The sequence below is a fragment of the Solanum verrucosum genome, unplaced genomic scaffold (assembly GCF_900185275.1).
Source record: "Solanum verrucosum unplaced genomic scaffold, falcon-dt-bn FXZP01000281.1, whole genome shotgun sequence".
In the NCBI taxonomy this organism is placed as follows: Eukaryota; Viridiplantae; Streptophyta; class Magnoliopsida; order Solanales; family Solanaceae; genus Solanum; species Solanum verrucosum.
In genome coordinates this window covers 239,540-258,288 of record NW_026020554.1, presented here as the reverse complement: position 1 = coordinate 258,288, position 18,749 = coordinate 239,540, and the positions used below count along the sequence as shown (strand labels likewise).

At 28.6% G+C, this 18,749-nt stretch overlaps 2 protein-coding genes across 2 annotated transcripts; both read right to left on the bottom strand.

Moving 5' to 3' along the window:
* Positions 1-206: 206 nt before the first annotated feature.
* Positions 207-2,764, bottom strand: LOC125810113 (uncharacterized). The gene is made up of 2 exons (XM_049489642.1): positions 2,328-2,764; positions 207-786 (listed from the first exon to the last, which is right to left on the bottom strand). The coding sequence occupies exons 1-2, from the start codon at positions 2,762-2,764 to the stop codon at positions 207-209; spliced, it is 1,017 nt and encodes a 338-aa protein (XP_049345599.1).
* Positions 2,765-9,231: 6,467 nt separating this feature from the next.
* LOC125810096 (indole-3-acetic acid-amido synthetase GH3.10-like) lies at positions 9,232-14,104 on the bottom strand. The gene is made up of 5 exons (XM_049489617.1): positions 13,754-14,104; positions 12,631-12,732; positions 12,160-12,551; positions 10,892-11,347; positions 9,232-9,780 (listed from the first exon to the last, which is right to left on the bottom strand). Exons 1-5 carry the CDS (start codon positions 14,071-14,073, stop codon positions 9,242-9,244), a joined length of 1,809 nt encoding a protein of 602 aa, XP_049345574.1. The 5' UTR covers positions 14,074-14,104; the 3' UTR covers positions 9,232-9,241.
* Between the last annotated feature and the right edge of the window lie 4,645 nt (positions 14,105-18,749).

Genomic DNA, 18,749 nt, shown 5'->3' with positions numbered 1-18,749 from the left:
TAGACATGTCGGCAAGGTGTCAAATTAGCGTGTGGATTTTCTAGTAATCAAAACAATTTTAATTAGTTATGCAAGCTTTGAAAGAAAAGTCATTTGCCTTCAATGTATCGATTGTCAATTCTATTTTCTATAAGAAAATAATAGATACTTGAATTCATAATTTTGACGATTATGTAATAATAGTGCAAACAAGCCAAGATGAATAGTCAAGTATCCAATTTCATAAAACAAGAATGGCTACAAAGCTCTTTTCCCCCTTGTTCCTCTAATGGTTCAATTAAACTTCTCCATCCATTCCCATTTGTGGTTGTTTCAAAAACATGTACTTCACTTCTTGTTCTTGATATATAATTATCACCCAACATATTCCTATAACCAGCCAAAAAATACAACTTTGTTCCTATAGGAGACATAGTGCAAAACATTCTTTCCAAATTTGGCCAATTATTTTGTGTGTCATCTAATATAGAAATTGGTGAACTTGAATCATCCACTATGTACCATAAATTGTGTTTCCCATCATAGGACTCAATATGTCCCTTCCATGTGTTTAAGCAATCACCTGAGCTATAAAGCTTCCCATCAATATTCACTATTTGATTAGGTGGCACATCTAGGTCCCACATCCTCGCCATGTAATCCCATGTGTCGCGTTCTGGATCGTACACCTCAGCAGAACTTCTTTCCATAATATAGGGTCCTTGATGAGTGTCAGTGTTTTCTCTTCTGGCAAATCCCCCAACCACATAAAATTTCTCTTGCCATGACACACCAACACACTTGTACCTGTTAAGACATAATTTAATCAAGTAACCTTTTTAATAATAATCTTTTTGATAAGATGGTTACGCAATTCAACACGCATGATATCAAGATTTTCACTCACCTAGCGATAAGTACCATTTGTAACCATCGTGGTGCATGTATACTCATTGTATAACAAGTATATATAATGATTGTATACTATATATACATTGTTGATAATGTATATACACATTTTATGGAATGATTATACTGGCTAAAATTTGTAAAAAAAAAGAGAAAATACATAGAAACCCCCCTAAACTATGACCCTTTTTTGAAAAAGACACTTAAACTTTGTGGGGGTCCTAATACACCCCTAAACTAGTTTAAAGTGAAATTTTTAAACCCTTTTTCGACATTTAAGACAGAGAGTGTATATAACTTGCCTGAAGAGCGTGAAAACTAAAAAAAATAATTAAACTTTTTATTTTCAATATTTTTTATTAAATATATAAATAAAATTTATTTTAGAATTAAATTTTATTTTTTCTTTCTCCTTCCTAAGAGTTTCACCATTGAAAGAGATGGCAATGACTTCAAGGATTTTTTTTCTCTTTTTTTTTTTTCATTCTCTTTCAATGGCAACTAGTTGATTTCCTCTGCAATAGCAACGCCGACTGATTTTGCCGTTTCATCCTTAGATTTCTTTTCTTCCTTCTTCGCCAGCGAAAATCTTCTCCTCCTTTTTGACCAGCGAGGTGAGAAGTGCGGGAAGATGATGGCGACGTTAAAAAAAGAATCATCGGCGTTATTTCAAGTGACTCCTAATCAATTACGGGGCTGAAAATCGTCTTCACACCAAGAAAAAATTGTCCCATCCAAGCTCGGAGAAAGAATTTCCGTTTTTCCAGATACAACCGTGTTGATTGCAAAAATCAAAGGCAAAGTTCACAAAATAATATTTTGATAGAGATTTTAATTTAAGAAAAAAATCAATTTGCTAGCTGATTTGATTTTTCAAATTTAGGGTTTAATCTTGATTGATTGATAATAAACACAGTGAAAATGGTGTATAGCATGTCAGTGATGGTGAATTGAAAAAGGAAAAGAAAATAAAGAATTAAAATTTAAAAAAAAAACTGTAAATAAAAACAAAAAGTAGAAAATTATATAAAATTTACACATGGCAAGCAACAATTGGTGCGTGCTTTCACCTTCTTTCTTATAAGTGGGTTTGACCGAAAAATGGGGTATTTATATTACTTTCAAATTGTTCAGTGGGTATTAGGATCCTTGTAAAGTTTGAGTGTCTTTTTAAAAAAAGTGTTATAGTTGAATGGGGTAACTATGTATTTCCCCTAAAAAAAATAATGAAAGATTATATTGGTTTTTGTTATGGTCTTTGTTAGAACTTAGATATGTTGTGTAGTGAAACTCCAAAAAGTATTCCATTTGGTGTATCAAAAAAATTAGGTCTATACAAGGAGTGTTTTGAGTCAAAATATAACACAAGTAACTAAAAATATAGTCAGTTCGTAACAACTTAAGTCATTTGACGAGATAGTCACACACTTCAATCGTACCTCGTGGTGCTCATGTTAGGTAGTTGTTTCCATTCATCTTGGATAGGATCATAAACCTCAGCCAAAGAGGTACCCTTAGCACCATCAAATGTTGTTTGTCCACCAGCTACATAGATTTTGCCCTCTTTAGAAGTCATACATGCAAAATTAAACCTTGGAGTTTCTAAAGGTGCACATTTAGTCCAACAATCTTTACCAACATTGTACTTAAGGACCGAAGGAAGAATTTCTATATCAATTTCGTGAACGTTATTAGTTTCCGAACTACCAATTACATCCTTGTAACATTGTCGTCCTCCAATTACAAAAATTTCCTCACCAATAACCATCATCGCGAAATTCTTGAGGACATGATTCTCCAAAAGACCTGGAATCGATGTGACATAAGTATTCCATGAATTCGTTGAAGGGTAGTAACATGATATCCAATTCGACATGTTATCATTAGGATCAGTACTACAATTTTTCCCAAGAACGAGACATAAACACGATAGCAATTTATGTCATTTTGTGAATCATGAGAAGAAATGGAACTCATAGTGTTGTTCTTCATTTTTTATTTTTTTTGTACTATAAGACAATATTGGACTTAGGAAGTGGAGGAATTGTATATTGTGTAATGAAGTGGAATATATAGGTAAAAAATTTAATAAATTAAACGGAAAGTACTAAGATTTTGTAGGGGGGATTATTTCTATGGATTTTCTTGTTAACTATGAATCTCCAATGCTTTGAATATTCACTTTTTGATTTGTTTATTTCATTATTTTTTATTGTTCAACAAGGATATTTTTTTTGGTGAATCACGAGGTAAGTTTAATATTCATAAAATAATTCTTAATTTTTTTTAATAATTATGATAGCAAAGCACAAACTTTAGTATTTTTGAAATTCATTAATGTGGTAATAATATAACAAAAGTACATTATCTTAATCAAGATTTTGAAAACGATCAATAATAGCATCATCGCAGTGAAGTCTGTTGGAGGGTGGGGTAGACACAATCAACGTGAATGTCATTTGTCAAATTTGTTTTCCCTACTTTCACTAGAGAAGTCATTTTCTTCATCTTTAAAGAACATGACCACATATTATTTTCTGAGAAACTTGACCAATCGAACTTGAGAAAATTGAAAAAATATTTTTCTCCCTATCGAAAACACCACATATTATTTAAATCCATCATTATAATTTAACATGTTATACCAAATTACTTCCTATTTTTTTCGTTACCATTCAATTCTAATAGATATAATTACATATTAATTACTAATTAACTATGTAAACAACTTTTACACTATTACTTCATGAAAACAATTTTATGGTGGGATACAACACAACTAGATTTTGCATATGAATGGGGCCTAACCCATTTACAATAGTAGGGCTTCTTGAAAAAAAGTCAATATGAAAAGCCCAAATGTAAAATTAAACTCGATTTTCGATCTTGAAATCACAATTAAACTCGAAATTGAAGATTTTGAATAGTTTTTTAAGTGGGTGTGGTTAGGAATCACCGGGAGCACGAGGCTATATACAAACGTTAAGGAGCATTGCCGGAGATTTCGATGAGTATAGAGTCGAAATTTAGACCTAAATCGATCTGGAAAACATTACCTCGACAATGTATATTTGTAGATCATATATACATTTTAAATTGATATACACAAACATATACATGATATATATACGAAAATAACTTTAATACTTTTGTAGTGATCTAATTGTGAAAATAACTTTTACGTTGTTAGTGCATGAAAATAATTTTATAGTTACCCGTTACTAATATAGAACTTATAGTAGTTTAAATAATGTTTTTAATTATCTTAGTAAGTTGTATTACTTAAATCTAGAAAAATGAAAATAATTAATTTGGTCATGAAACACGACAAATAGTAATGTTTGATTATTACTCCTTTTTTTAACATCTAATTATACGAAAATATTCCAGCTGTATGATCAGATAACGAACATCATCATTATGAAATCTTATCAAATAATATGACAAAAATGTATTTAAAATCATTCAAAATCAATAAAGTTGTTTGTTGGTGATAAATCCTAGTTTTCAAGCATCAATGATTGAATTTTCTGTGTAAATTAAAACGAGTTTCACAGTGCAAGAATAACTATTCATTCTTTTTGTTTTTTTAAGAAAAAATTGATAGGATATGTGATACCAAATTGTCCACGTTTTCGTTTTTAATTTTTTTTTTTTTTGCATGGCTATGGATATTTTGTCGTGTAATATTTATTTATTTTTTAATTTCGAGTTCCGAGTATAAAAAATATTTAAATAAAGTGTATTATCTTTTCAACCATTGACATTTAATTGAAGTCTGATTAATTTGAATAGAGAGTGCTTTTTTTTCAATTTATATTAAAATTCAATTTATTTGAATTCATTAAAAAAAGTATATAAATAAATATAAAAAAATATAAATTTAACATCTACTATATATAAATAAATTAATTTTGACGTAACCGCTTACGCCTTCTAAATATGCACCGTCCATATCTTTAACAACGTGTACTTTTGTCTTTAATATTTTTTTCTCATTTTCTCCCTCATTTTAATGGTGAAGAATGATTGGATATTCAACTTTCATGAAAGGTTTTTTTTTTTTTTTTGGGAAAATTACGCTGTTAAATAAATTTAGATTATTTAATTAGTTATCATAATTATAATTTGCTATAATTACCATTCATGACTAACATTAACCATTAATTACGTGGGTTGACTTCGAGTTTGTATAATTAGTCGTGTTTGTATAATTCGACACATTTGTATAATTCTCAACTAATAATTCTTCTTTTGATTTGTATTTGTATACAATGGTTTGTATTTGTATATGACGATGATTTCCTTTGGTTTTTCAGTTTTATCACCATATACATTCAATCTTTTTGTGTATAACTTTTTTAAGTTTGTATAAACGTGTAGATTTTCGAATTTTGTACAATATAATTTATATAATGTAATTTGTATCATATAATTTGTATAACTGTTTAAAGTTCATATGTTTATGTCTGTATCAATTCATTATCTTGTGTTTTATCATATTTATATAATTCCAGACTTTATATTACTCAATTATACAAAAACACGCGAATTATACAAACGTACCCGCGAATTATACAAACGAGATGTGAATTATACAAATTATTGCACTCTCTCGCTCGCCTCTTTCCTCCCTCTCCCAATCTCGCTCGCCAGATATACAAATACATATGTATACCAGTTACATATAGACAATATCTAACCGATATACATATACAATTCACCTCTCTACCATTCTCTGCCCTCTCTCGCTTTCCTCTCTCCTCCCTCGCCCAATCTCGCTCGCCACTCTCCTCTCCATAACATGTAGCTACAAATTGTAATTAGCAAACTATAACTATAAAGCGTAATTAAGCTATTTTTGAGTGGTTATATGTGAAAGTTTCCCTTTTTTATTATATTTTTTATTTCTATTATTATGTTATTTCTTGTGTGTTTGAGTTCTATTATTATTAGTACTATTCTCGCATTATTGTATCGTTATTCTAGATTATTCTGATTATTATGTAATGTTTTTCTATTATTTATTATATCTGATCTACTTTTGTACTTTTCTTTTCAAATAGCTTTACTTTATTTGAAGCGAGCTCTATTTCTACAAGATATTAATAAGGTCTAAGTACAATTTAATTTTCTTAGACTTTATTTATAGAATAACATTAAATATATTATTATTATTATTATTATTATTATTTTTAATCTTAAACATAAATTTACATTAATTTTTTTTTTTGTAAAATTGTAATAAAAAATAGAGTTGATCCTTAAATATAAAAGTATAAAAAGTTTGATATTTAAAATTTTAAAAATAAAATTCATAAATTTTAAATTCGAAATTTACTCGACTTCATCATTTAACTGTTGGGACCTAGATGCGTTGGCAGCAACTAATTAAGTAGTTTGTGAATTCATTATTTCAAAAAGCAACTGTATGATTGACTTTTTTCATATTTGTATAGTTGTATTTATTGTATTTATATTAATTGGTCCTAACAACTTGTAATTGTGTTGTCATATTCATGCACCCTCCTTTAGTGTCGTATAATTTTTATATATGTTGTTATTTAATTGAATATTGAAAAATATAAATAATTTTGTTTTATCGTTTTTCATAAATTTATTTTCATTTTTTTTATATAAAAAGATATTCTTACACATAAAAGATCTTTGTAGGATTTTTTAAAATTCAAATTATAAAAAATCATGTTACACTCATTTCAGTAAAAAAAAAAAACTTATAAGGAAGTGCAACAAAATATAGATTCATGACATTTTTGTAGTAGTAGGCACCTAAGTACGTAGGTAGACATTGAAATTTACAGGATTTAAAATAATATTTTACGAGGTGAGTTAAATTTATTTTCAAATTTTAACGTCTTTTAGAATTTTTGAAGACTATTCTATTCTAATTAACTTAGATCACGCTATGTAAAGGGGTGCTCATTCTCTTAAAAAGATATCTTGAATATTTTGTTAAAATTGGACTTTCTTTAAAGAGATCAAGATATCAAATATCGTCTTTCTCACACTCGGATTAAAGTATTGTCTAATGTTCTTGGTGATCAAATACATCACAAGAAAGTTCAATGTTTGAAAAATATGCTACTAATTATAATGATCCTCAAATCTAAAAGAAAATTTAGAAAAGAAGAATCAAATGAGTATATAGATCTATTTCTTTTGTGATTGCAATACATTTTTTGTATTTATAAAAATTTATTGCAAATTATTCTATTTATACAATATAATTTTTAGACGAAAGAGATTCAATTGAACTACATCCTTAAATACTAGTTTCAACCTATAGTTAGAGATTCAGAATTTTCATTAAAAAGAGATTTGGAAAGTAAAAAAATATAGTGCATAGAGTTTGAACTTTAACACGTCAAGTAGATTTTGAAACCCCCTAAATCATTAAGATAACCTTTAATTTTGTCTATCTCCATGGAATTTAAAATCTATATACATACAATTTTATTTTTATTTATGATACTTTAAAATTTTAAAATTGATTACTATTATTTAAAATGTAGCTATTTAATACTATAAAAAAGTTTAATAAAATTCTTTAAATTTATTTTAAATTAGACAAATAAAATGAAGAATTTATTTTTAATATGTATAAAGTTTAAATAATATGAGATCAAGAAAGTACATGTGGTTCAAAGTTCAAACCAATTGTGGTAAGTGATGGATAAGCTTTTTGGGTCTACAATCCCTTTAAATGTTCACATTTAATTTGGTCCCATAATTGGTCCCATAATTAACAATGACATGTCCATCAAGATTGGACTATTCATATCACTTGTTGAGTACTCTCTCCGTCCATATTTACTTGTACACTATATTTTCTTTATTTTTATTTAGTTATCATTATTTTAAATTTTACGTCCTTAAAAAACTAGGTAAATTTATTATTGTACTCTTATTTAATGTTCTCTTGAAGTCAAATTTTCAATAAATGAACATGACTTAATTTATTTTGATTAATTAATTTGACCAATGAACATGAACTAATTTTATTTTTTTTATATTGGACAAATTTATACTTTCAAAACTAATACTCCCTCTGTCCCTAATTACTTGTCTACTTTTTCTTTTTAAGTGTCCCTAATTACTTGTCCATTTTGATAAGTCAAGAAAGGACAATTTTTTTTACCTATTATACCCCCAATTAATTACTTTGAAAAAGATAGATTTTCTTGAAAATTTTAAGTTTTTAATTCATCCACTTCATAATTAATAGGGGTAAAATGATAAACTCACTATGTTAATAATTGTTTTCTTAATGGTAAAATATGAAGAATAATGTCATTTATGCATTGATTTTGTGAAATGACAAATATTAAGGATCATCTATTTTTAGTAAGGACGACATATAAATACTGTCTCCGTTCACTTTTATTTGTCACTTATTCCTAAAGTAGATTTTCATTTTTACTTGTCATTTTTGACGTATCAAGAAAAGACAATTATTTCATGTTTTACCCTCAACATTAAATACTTATCCTCCAAATCATTTTCCAAGACCTAATGCTAAACATCATTTAGTAGGGATAGTGTGGTAAAATACATATATCAATAATTGTTTTCTTAATGGGTGTGTCAAGTCAAACAATGACAAGTAAAAATGAATGGAGGGTACTATTTTGGGTATTAAATCACGACAAATTAAAAAAAAAGATATATTTTTATATTTATGTGGTTCTCTTTTAGTTTTAAAATACAATAGAGTAGAGCTGGGCATTCGATAATTTGGTTCGATTTTCAATTTCTGAGATTGTTGTTCGAACACTGAACCGAATCAATTTGGTTTGGTTCGATTTTTTGTGAATCAGTTTAGTTTTTTGTAATTCGATTCGGTTTATTAAATCCGATTTTAATTGCCACTAAATATTTTTGCGGCAATAAATATTACCACAAAAAGAAAATCTATTGTCACTTAACTTAATGTCTCCTTTAATTTAGTTTAGTCGACAAGTAAAAGTGTACGAAGGTAGTACTTAGCTTGTCAAGTACAAACTAGTTAGTACTTCCTCTAGACAATTTTACTTGTCATATTTTTTATTTATACGTCCCTTAATTCATCTTCAATAGATAGAAAGAAAGTTAATCTAAACAATCACAATATTTAAGTATGTGTATGTGTTCTTCACTTAAATTTTCTACACTAATTAGTTAATGTTACTACTTTCAAGAATAATTATTACTAAGAGCAAAATGAGAAAAATGTACTCAATTAGATATATCTTGATTTTTTTAATAAGGCAACTGTTTTGAATCATTTATTTTTAATAAAAACGACAAGTAAAGTAGATATCAATGCAAATTCAATTATGTTACAAACATTCTATCACCCATAGGCTGTGCTATAAAACCTTTTAATGGTACATACATTAAGGATTCTTAATAGGACTTGGTTACTAGTGCATCTAGGAGTCTTAAATTGGCTCAATGCTGCTCCATTTCCAATAAAATGTTCCAAAATCTTCTTGAAAGTACCTCTTTCAACAATGCAAAGTTCCAATGGTCCAATTGAATTGGTCTTTCTTGATACAACATATCCATGATCAACAAAAGAAGCATCCATTTCCCTACAACACTCTCCAAGAACATTTTCATCAACATCTCCTTTGATTTCCCAATAGATCACATAATGGCCTGGTTTTTTTGATACATTTGCATGGCTTGTGAAGTCTACTAGCTCAGCTCTTGACTTGCTTATTAGTATTCGAGAACCTCTCTCCACCACTAACTGGAGGTCTTGTTCAGTATTCTTATCGATATTTACTGTTAATATCAACTTTCTCCTGCATATAAAGTTGAGTTTGGGGGTCTTCTTGTGAAAACCGGCAACTTCTACTACATCCCCTAGTCTATATCGATAAAGACCTACATATAAAGGTTTAGTTAGTTAAAAAAGATTAAATTTAAGGTATATGCACTGACATATGTGACATGATGAATCAGATTACTTGTCTTATTTGTTTTGTTACTATTCAAATTATTATGAACAATTATTTATAGTTATCATTTAGTGATTTTGTAATTTATTTCTCAAGTCCCCCCACCCCCACACAGTCACACACCCCCCACCCTCCTTTTTTTTTTATAGGGAAATTTTGTAATATGAAAAGGACAAGATAAATCCCTTGTTCTTGGAATCTCAGACACACCATGTTAGTATTTAACTGGATGATATACTCATTGCCCATGCCACTACAAATAATTGATGTATGGTGCTTGATGTAGTCTTAATTTAGAGTTCAAGTACTTCCATATATACTGACATTATAAAGAATTTTGTTATATCATCAAGTCTTCTAAAAAAATACAATAAGTTATTTAATTACTATAACATATTAAAGTAATTTATATATATATATATATAAAATAATTTAATTTATATTCAACAAAAAAGTCATCCAAATATCTAACTTATATGGTTGGTGGTAAGTAGAGAGATATTTTCATGACAATGACAAGCAAAAACGAATTAATGCTAAATGTATGGGGCATAAATAGTTAGAATATATTGGAAAAAGTTAACAATAAAAGTTGGTCACCATGTGTTACGATGGAATGTATAGAATATTTTCACCTTTATCAAAGGTTCAGGTTCTAGTCTTGAATGTAAAAAAAAGTATTGATGGAGAGTTATTTCCCTTTGATAGGCCTCATGTGATACGAATTTCATTAGTCAGAACCCTAAAATGGATACAGGGTAGACCAAAATGCACAAATATCCTATTTTAGTAAAATCACTTGAGTCATACTCACAAAGCATAGAATGTACAAGTTCACCAACTTCAAAACAAATCTAGACATTTTTGTCTGAAGTTAGGCTTGACTTCAGATACCACATATTTCAAAGTTGGTAAACACACAAAGATTTTAAAAAAGTGAGTATATGTTAAATAACAATGTTACAAATAATATACCCCACAAAACATTTTACCACAAGAAAAAAAAGAAGTAAAAGTTAAATATTAGAGTATAGTACCTGTGAAAGTAGTGAGGACAATTTCATAGTCTTGTCCTATCTTGACTTGAGATAAGGGAACAGGCTCATCTTCAATAAAATCATCATTGGCTAGAAGATTAGCATCTTTGTGGCTATTATTGAAACTTTGTGACTTACTTCTATGTAGTGGTATGAATTCAAAGTAAGAAAAAGTGGGTATAATTGCAAAAGTTACTTTCTCTGGTGGAGATGAAGGTTCCACATTCACTCCAATCCAACTCTCTGTGGACCCATAATCAGCACTAACCAAAGGCAAATCCCCACCATAATGTCTCAATTTGTTTAAGTATGGTTGCATTGAGCCAGTCATTATTGTGTAAACATATTTAACATTTGGCCATAATTTTGGGATTATACTAAACCAATCTTCCCTTTCTACTTCTTCACATATTGATTCAATTCTTGATGCCAACTCTGGATTAGGGACAATGATATCTGTTGAAGACATAATGAAGTAATTAAAAGCATATTTTTTTTTGGTAATACATTTTAACATTGATATCAGAGCAGATAGATGGTCTTCTGTTCAAGTCACACAATTACTCATTACTAAAAAATAATTTTCACGTGCTAGGCCAAAGAATAACGAGGTAGACATGTGAAGGATGTGTTGGAGACATAATGAAGTAATTAAATGTATGTGTCATCCTTAAAAGTTCAAGTTTTTAAATGAGATGGTAACGTATTCCAACACTATCATCAGAGTAGGCATATGGTATTTTGTTTAAGTTACACAATTACTCATTATTAACCAAAAAAATATATTCACGTGGTAGGCCAAAGAAAAAAGAGCCAAGGCACATGAAGGGCCGTGTTGAAGATATAGTGAAGTAATTAAAAATATACTCTTTCTAACCGTTAATTTTTTTTTAAATGAGATGATTACATACACACTTCAACATTAATATTGGAGTAGGCATAGGGTTTTCTGTTTAAGTTACACAGTTACTCAGGCCAAAGAAAAAAGAGTCAAGGCACATGAAAGGCCGTGTTGAAAACATAGTCAATTAATTAAAAATAAACACTTTCTAACAATTTTAAACTTTTAGATGAAAATTAATATCGGAGCAGACAAATCCAGAGAATCTGATATTCAAGTCTCACTACCGCTCATCACTAAAAGAACTTTCATGTGGTAGGCCCAAGAAAAGAAAAAAAAAAGAGTCAGGCTCACACGTGAGTTGGTGTGTGATGAAGTAATTAACTCTTTCAAACTGTATAAACTTTTAGATAAGATAGTAACATACCTAAGACGACTTTTTGAACTTTGGTTATGTTGATTCTTGAACTAAGTGTACCTTCTCTTATATCATGACACAATTCCTTCCACAACTCTTCAAATGATCTGAATGCTTGAACTGTACTATATGCAAAAGTTGATGTGACAAATTCAATTTCATCACAATAATATAAGCCAAGAAGGAGATGACAATATGTTGATTGTTTATAATCTCCACTTGAAATAACTTCCTCAGGGCTACAAGTAAAAGACTTTGTGTGTTGTTGTTTAATCTTGAATTCTTCACTAGCATAATAATGTGTTGTGGCTGTTCCTACTATTAATCCCCCTTTTGTTTTGTATTGTTTGCTGCTATATATAAATTCAAGAACTTTTCCACCTTCTCTTATTGAATAAATCCTGTTTTATTAAAACAGAGGAAATTTGTTATAAAAAAATAAAAAAAATTTGAATATTTTTCAAGATTTGAATTATATACCTTGATCTATAAGCTGCTGCCAATTTGAAAATTTGAAGAGTTGTTTGGGAACTATGGTGAGTAAATGGTACAAATTTCTGTCTTCCCTCTGTGGTTCCAGAACTAAAAAGAATAAAAAAAATAATCATTATGTCTCAATTCCGAACAAGTTGGATCCGATATATGAATCAACACTATCCATATCGCTTGACATTATTACATACATAAGATGAAAAAATATTCCGTACTATAAACTATTTCATTGCCAAAAGGGTGCTTCTTCAGTGCTATTCCAATATTTTTGAAAAATAAAGAAGAGTTTAACTTCTATACACTTAAGAAACTTAGAGACAGATTCAGAGTTTATCCTAACGGGTTAACTTTTAAATCTTACAATTTATACATTATATTTTTAAAATTATGAGTTCAAATTTAGTATCTTTTGACATCTAGTGATTTTTCATCTTACAAATTATGTACTAATAATATCCAAGATCTAATATATATATGTATAAAAAAAGTAATTTTTGACGTATGAACTGGTGTTTAGCCGACCACCTTTCGATTTATGTGGCTCCGTCACTACGTGCCGTAAATGATAGATTTAGTTAAAACAATCAAACACATGATACATCTGCCTCTATATACACTGATAATATAAAAAAAAATTCAATCAAAATTAGTGGAAAATATGGCTTATAGTGGAGTGTAGCTCAAATGATTAATATATATATATATATATATATATATATATATATATATATAAAGTAATTTCCGATACGGTGAACAAATATTTTACCAACCATCCTTCAATCTATATAGCTCCGCCACTGAGTCATCAGTGTCGGAAATGATATTGTTCCATTAAAACCATCAAACACAAGGTATATCTACCTCTATATACACTAACAATATAAAATAAATTCTATAGAGTCAAAAATTAGAAAAAGATGTGACTTGACATATAGTCTGATGTAGCTTAGTTGATGAGCTACCCACACCATCACTCTAGTGATAGTGATAGAGGTTCGAATCTCACTGTATCCACACACACCCCACACCCCACCCCCCCAAAAAAAAGAAAAAAAAGAAAAAAGAAGAGGAATGTATTGTGGTTTAAGAAACAAGAAGTATAGTACTTCACCTTAAGGATAAAGTTTTCATAGGGTCTTGAGTGAGTAAAGGAGCTTTTTCACCATCAGCAATTCTATGTATATAAGGCTCAAAATCTGCATGAGAAGCAAGAGGAACCATAGTAGCATAAAGTGATTCCATAGCATTTTCATCTTGAAGTCTAATATCTCCAAGCCATTTTTTTAGGTACTCAACACCATGGTTGAGTTCAAGAATCCGCCGAAGCGTCTGCCGCTGTACAGCGGCAGCATTTTCAGCGGATTTCTCGAACCAATTGATCATCTCATCAGTGTCAGTGTAATAATTGGACTTATCTACTGATGGTTCCATTTGCTAGGCTAAAAATGTAGTCACCACAAGATATATAATATATATATATATATATATATATATATATATATATGAAGTGTTTTGGGCTAATAGTTGGTGAGATTGATGTGTGGCTTTCATGTTAGAAAATGACACCTCATTGTGAGGTTCAAGTTATTTGTATGTCACAAGTATCTGGTTGTTGAGTCCAGTGGCGTACACATAATTTTTACATAAATAGTATTGATATTTGATGATGTGGACAAATTAATAAATTTACTGTAGTAACAAGTTGTGTTGTTTTCTCTATTTATAAATATACTAAATATTTACATTTTGCTTTGCTCCAATGGTAAGTACCTAACTCTCACCTTCAAATTCTAAGATTGTAGGTTCGAGTCATGGAGGGGGGGGGGGGGGGGGTTGTTTCCAAATTCGGTGTCTGATATCTGTAATGAAGTTTGATTAATGCAGATTTACATCAGGTTAGGCTTATTCGACAGTAACACTCCCTACCAAAAATATTTCCATACCAAGACGTAAAATGATCAAAATTTTTAATTAAAGAAAAAACAGTTTCATTCGCTATAAACAACGTATCCTTTGGTGGAGCCATGATATCAAAAAGTTAAGTATCCACCAAACTTTATCATACTATTTATTATTTCATCTAGTTCAAAACTTTTTCTTTTTTCAGTTCCTTCCGTCCAAGGAAAAAAACACGTTTTTTATATTTTTATATTTTTAAATTTCATACTTAATAGTAGTTAATATCATACTCTTATAACTATATCATTATTGTGCTTAAAATTACAATTTTTTTTAAGTATCTTTGATACAAACTAGAAAAAGTATTTCATGCATAACTAACTCTACTCTTATGAATTTTCATAATGTTGTAATAAGATACTGAGAATAAAATATTTCTCAATATTTTCAAATTAGTAAGTGTTTAACAAATTTTAAAATAATGGAACATGAATAACAATCACAAGTAAAATACAAAGAAATATATTTTTATTAACAAACATTGTAGGTACTATTTTATTACTCTCATAATTCTTGTTTTTGAATTAATTTCTCTATGATAATTGATAGGAGTGTTTTTCAGTTACATATTTCTTAGGATGATTGAACTTTTTTGAGATTTATTTGATTGAACTTCTTTGAGATTTATTTGATTTGATATAAAGAAAATTTTGTCGATCTTCTTGAAGTATTTGACTGTCAAGATATGTTTTTTTTGAGGGGGATTTCTTATTCGAAGTTCAGTATTTATGATGGAGTCCGATTAGTAGGGATTCGTGCCGAGTAACGCCCATTCAAGATAGCGTTCCTTACAAATGTTTTTTCCATATGACTAATACTTTTGATTAAGGGAGAAATAATTTCATCCACTACCCCAAACCTTTTGATAATACTATGTCACAACATCAAGTTAAGTATTTATCCAACTTTATCATGCCATTTATTTCATTTTATTCAAAGCCTTTCTTTTTGGGCCCTTCCCTAATCCCTCTTAAGGAAAGAAACATATTTTTTTATATTTGAATTTGATTTTCTTTTTTTAAAGGTTTTACACTTGATAGCTAATTGTTAGATTTGACAAGATTCAAAGATGAATTAATGTGAAGATTTGATAGCTAGGAAGATAATTCTTCATTGGTACAAAAGTCAAGATAACATCTTTTGTAGGTGAAATTTAGGTGAACCATAAAATGGTTTCACAAGGTAAATCTTGACATTTTGACACATTGTGATGTCATGGATGACATCAATAGGAAGAATTCACTCCTATAAATAGGTAGTTCCTAATTCATTTGTAACACACCTCTCACTTGCCTTCTCATCTTCAAAGACATTTGATCTTCTTTCTCTCTTGTAGTATTTTCACTTGTACTCTTTTGGAGTGAAATAAATATTGGTTGGTTGTGTCCGAGGAGTAGGCAAAAGAAAACAAAAATTTGCCGAACCTCGTTAATTCCTGGTGTTCTTTTTATAGTTGTCTCATCTACTATTTATTAGCTACCTTTAGATATAGCAGTTGTGATTTCATCACTCTATATATTCGGCTTCCGCAACAAAAATAACACTCTTATAACTATATAATCATTATTGTAACATGTCTAAACTCACAAGTTCTTTTAAGTATGTTTGATATGATTTATTGATTCGGTGCAGTTTATCAATTTTCCTTGAACATCTCTAATTTTTGGGACTGCCAAGTGAAATTTCATAAAAAATATTTGAAATTTATTTACTTCCAAATTAATCTAAAATTTGACTTTAACAAGCTTAATTCAAGTATACATGTCTAAAGCTAGATTTATGTTTGATCGATATTTTAAAAACTTTAAAATTTATGCGTTTGATGTAGATTTTAAAATGACTAAACTTGTAAAAATTTATGAATTTTTTACTATCTCTTAAAGATGATAATGAAATCGGCAATGCGAGCACTTCTCCTATTTTTTTTTAGTTTTATTCATTTTTCAGGACTTAAACTTGAGATTTCTATAAAGATATACAAAAAATATTTTAAAACTTCATCTTAGATTATCTTCCTAAACAAGTAGGTATAGTATAATTAACTAACACATATTTTTATCCCAATTTATTAATTAAAAGAAACTATGGCTTATAATCTATATATATAAACATCGAGTGTACTTAAATTTTGTCACAAGAAGAGTGATTTTAGTACGATGGTTTATACACCACACAAAGGTCTATCATCTATTAAGAGGAGACAGATAAAAGATAAAAGATAAAGAAATGAAAATCATTTTTTTTTTTTGTATTTGGTATGTAAGTGAGTAAAAAGTAGTATTAGGGAAAATTACAAGAATACACTATTTAAAACTTTAGTTAAATATACATATACTCTTTTTTATTTACAAAATTAAGTTTTTAATTACAAACATAACAAAATATTTAATTTTTTATTTGTTAAAAATATAGTTGGTATCCGTATCTATTATCTTTTTTAGGGGAGGTTATGTGCTAATTTTATGGGATTGGTAATTATTGTTTACATTTTTTTGACTTTTTCAACAACAGTTTTACTCTTTTACGTTACTTTGTTTTTCTATATATGATTTTCTCTCTCTTAATTTTTTATTCAATCAAATCATATTATTAATGGAAGCCTTCTCTCACATTTTTACCATTATTTTCATCTAGGTAAAAAACATGTAGGTTTCATCAAGTATGCATAGTGCTTTCACAATTATAACTGCATCATAGTTTCACCAAATATGCAACCATGTAATATATAAACATACATATATACCAATTATATAACCATCATTTTACCAATAATTATTTTACTACTATATATAAATATATTATTTTATACCAATAATTATTACTATTTTATACCTTTTAAATATACTACTATATATCAATAGATATTGCATAAATATTTTGAAAATCTTTATTACTGTAATAGGCTGAACAATAGTTTTCACCACGTTTGTTTTTGTATCCGATAGCAACAATTGCATGAGTATAAGAAATTTCATCATGTTGAAATTTTTCACAACTACATATGTCATAAACGTTTTAGCACGATCTGTAAATAAATGAAGATATTATTAATATAATTACTACAAAAATTCATATACAAAGTTCAATTTAACCATTACAAAGTCTTATTCACCAATATATACTCAAATATACATAAAACACTTTGGTGTATCTAAAGTTGATTTTTTGGTGTATTTTTCAAAACTATGAATCTTCAATGGTGGGAACGGATCAGTCACAACATATTTGAGTTCCAACTCAAAAATGATCGTGTCCACACCTAATTGAGAAGCAATAGTATTAATCAAGTCTTGGTAATTGGTGTCCACATCATATCACTCCTTCAATCTTGAAATTTAGATACTTTCCTGCGACATTACAAATATTTGTTAGTCAAAATTCAAAAAAAATTGGTGGCAGATAACAAAAATACTCATTAACAACATATGTCTAATACACCAATATAAATTGGACCAAAAAATACACCAACACATACATTAGGCTATAGCTTGGTGTCAATTCGTAGCAACAAACCATCATATGTACCAACATACCAATCCAATTTTTCAAATTGATACATACATCAGGCAATTAGTTTGGTGTCAGTTCGTAGCAACAAATATACCATCATATGTACCAGATCACATACAAATTCAAAATTTTTAATTTTATATTTTATTAGGATACCACCAATCAATATATGAACATTTTTTTCTAATTATTATATTATATACACCAACTTAATAACTATAATACGAACAATAATGTAACATACTTTCAAAACAAATCATATGAAACGTAAACTTTAATATAAAAAAAATTGACACTTCAGTTTACAACCAAATCATATGTAGTTATTGTAATTAAACCAAAATTTCGAGGATCCAGAACATAAACCAAATTAGATGAATTCAATTTCACCAAATTAGACAAACTAAACCAAACAAATAGCTCTCGAAAAGTACAAAATAGATATTTGTGATAAATCATATATAACCACGTAATAAAACACCATGCGAACTATTTTATACAATTACCTGATGAGTCCCATCGTCCGTTGTGTTGAATTGGAATTGAAAAATTATTGGTATTCATTTTTCGATAGTTATTCTTATCAGAGAAGGGGAGTTTTGTTTTGATAGGAAACCTCTATTGGAAGATAATATATA

What these genes read in the sequence shown, in the direction of transcription:
- LOC125810113 (XM_049489642.1), bottom strand. Translation starts at nt 2,764, where the DNA reads ATGTCGAATTGGATATCATGTTACTACCCTTCAACGAATTCATGGAAT. An exon ending in CCTAACATGAGCACCACGAG is followed by an intron (nt 787 to 2,327) that starts GTACGATTGAAG and finishes ATGTCTTAACAG; the next exon opens with GTACAAGTGTGTTGGTGTGT.
- LOC125810096 (XM_049489617.1), bottom strand. Translation starts at nt 14,073, where the DNA reads ATGGAACCATCAGTAGATAAGTCCAATTATTACACTGACACTGATGAG. An exon ending in ATGAAAACTTTATCCTTAAG is followed by an intron (nt 12,733 to 13,753) that starts GTGAAGTACTAT and finishes TATTCTTTTTAG; the next exon opens with TTCTGGAACCACAGAGGGAA. An exon ending in TGTCCTCACTACTTTCACAG is followed by an intron (nt 9,781 to 10,891) that starts GTACTATACTCT and finishes CTTTATATGTAG; the next exon opens with GTCTTTATCGATATAGACTA.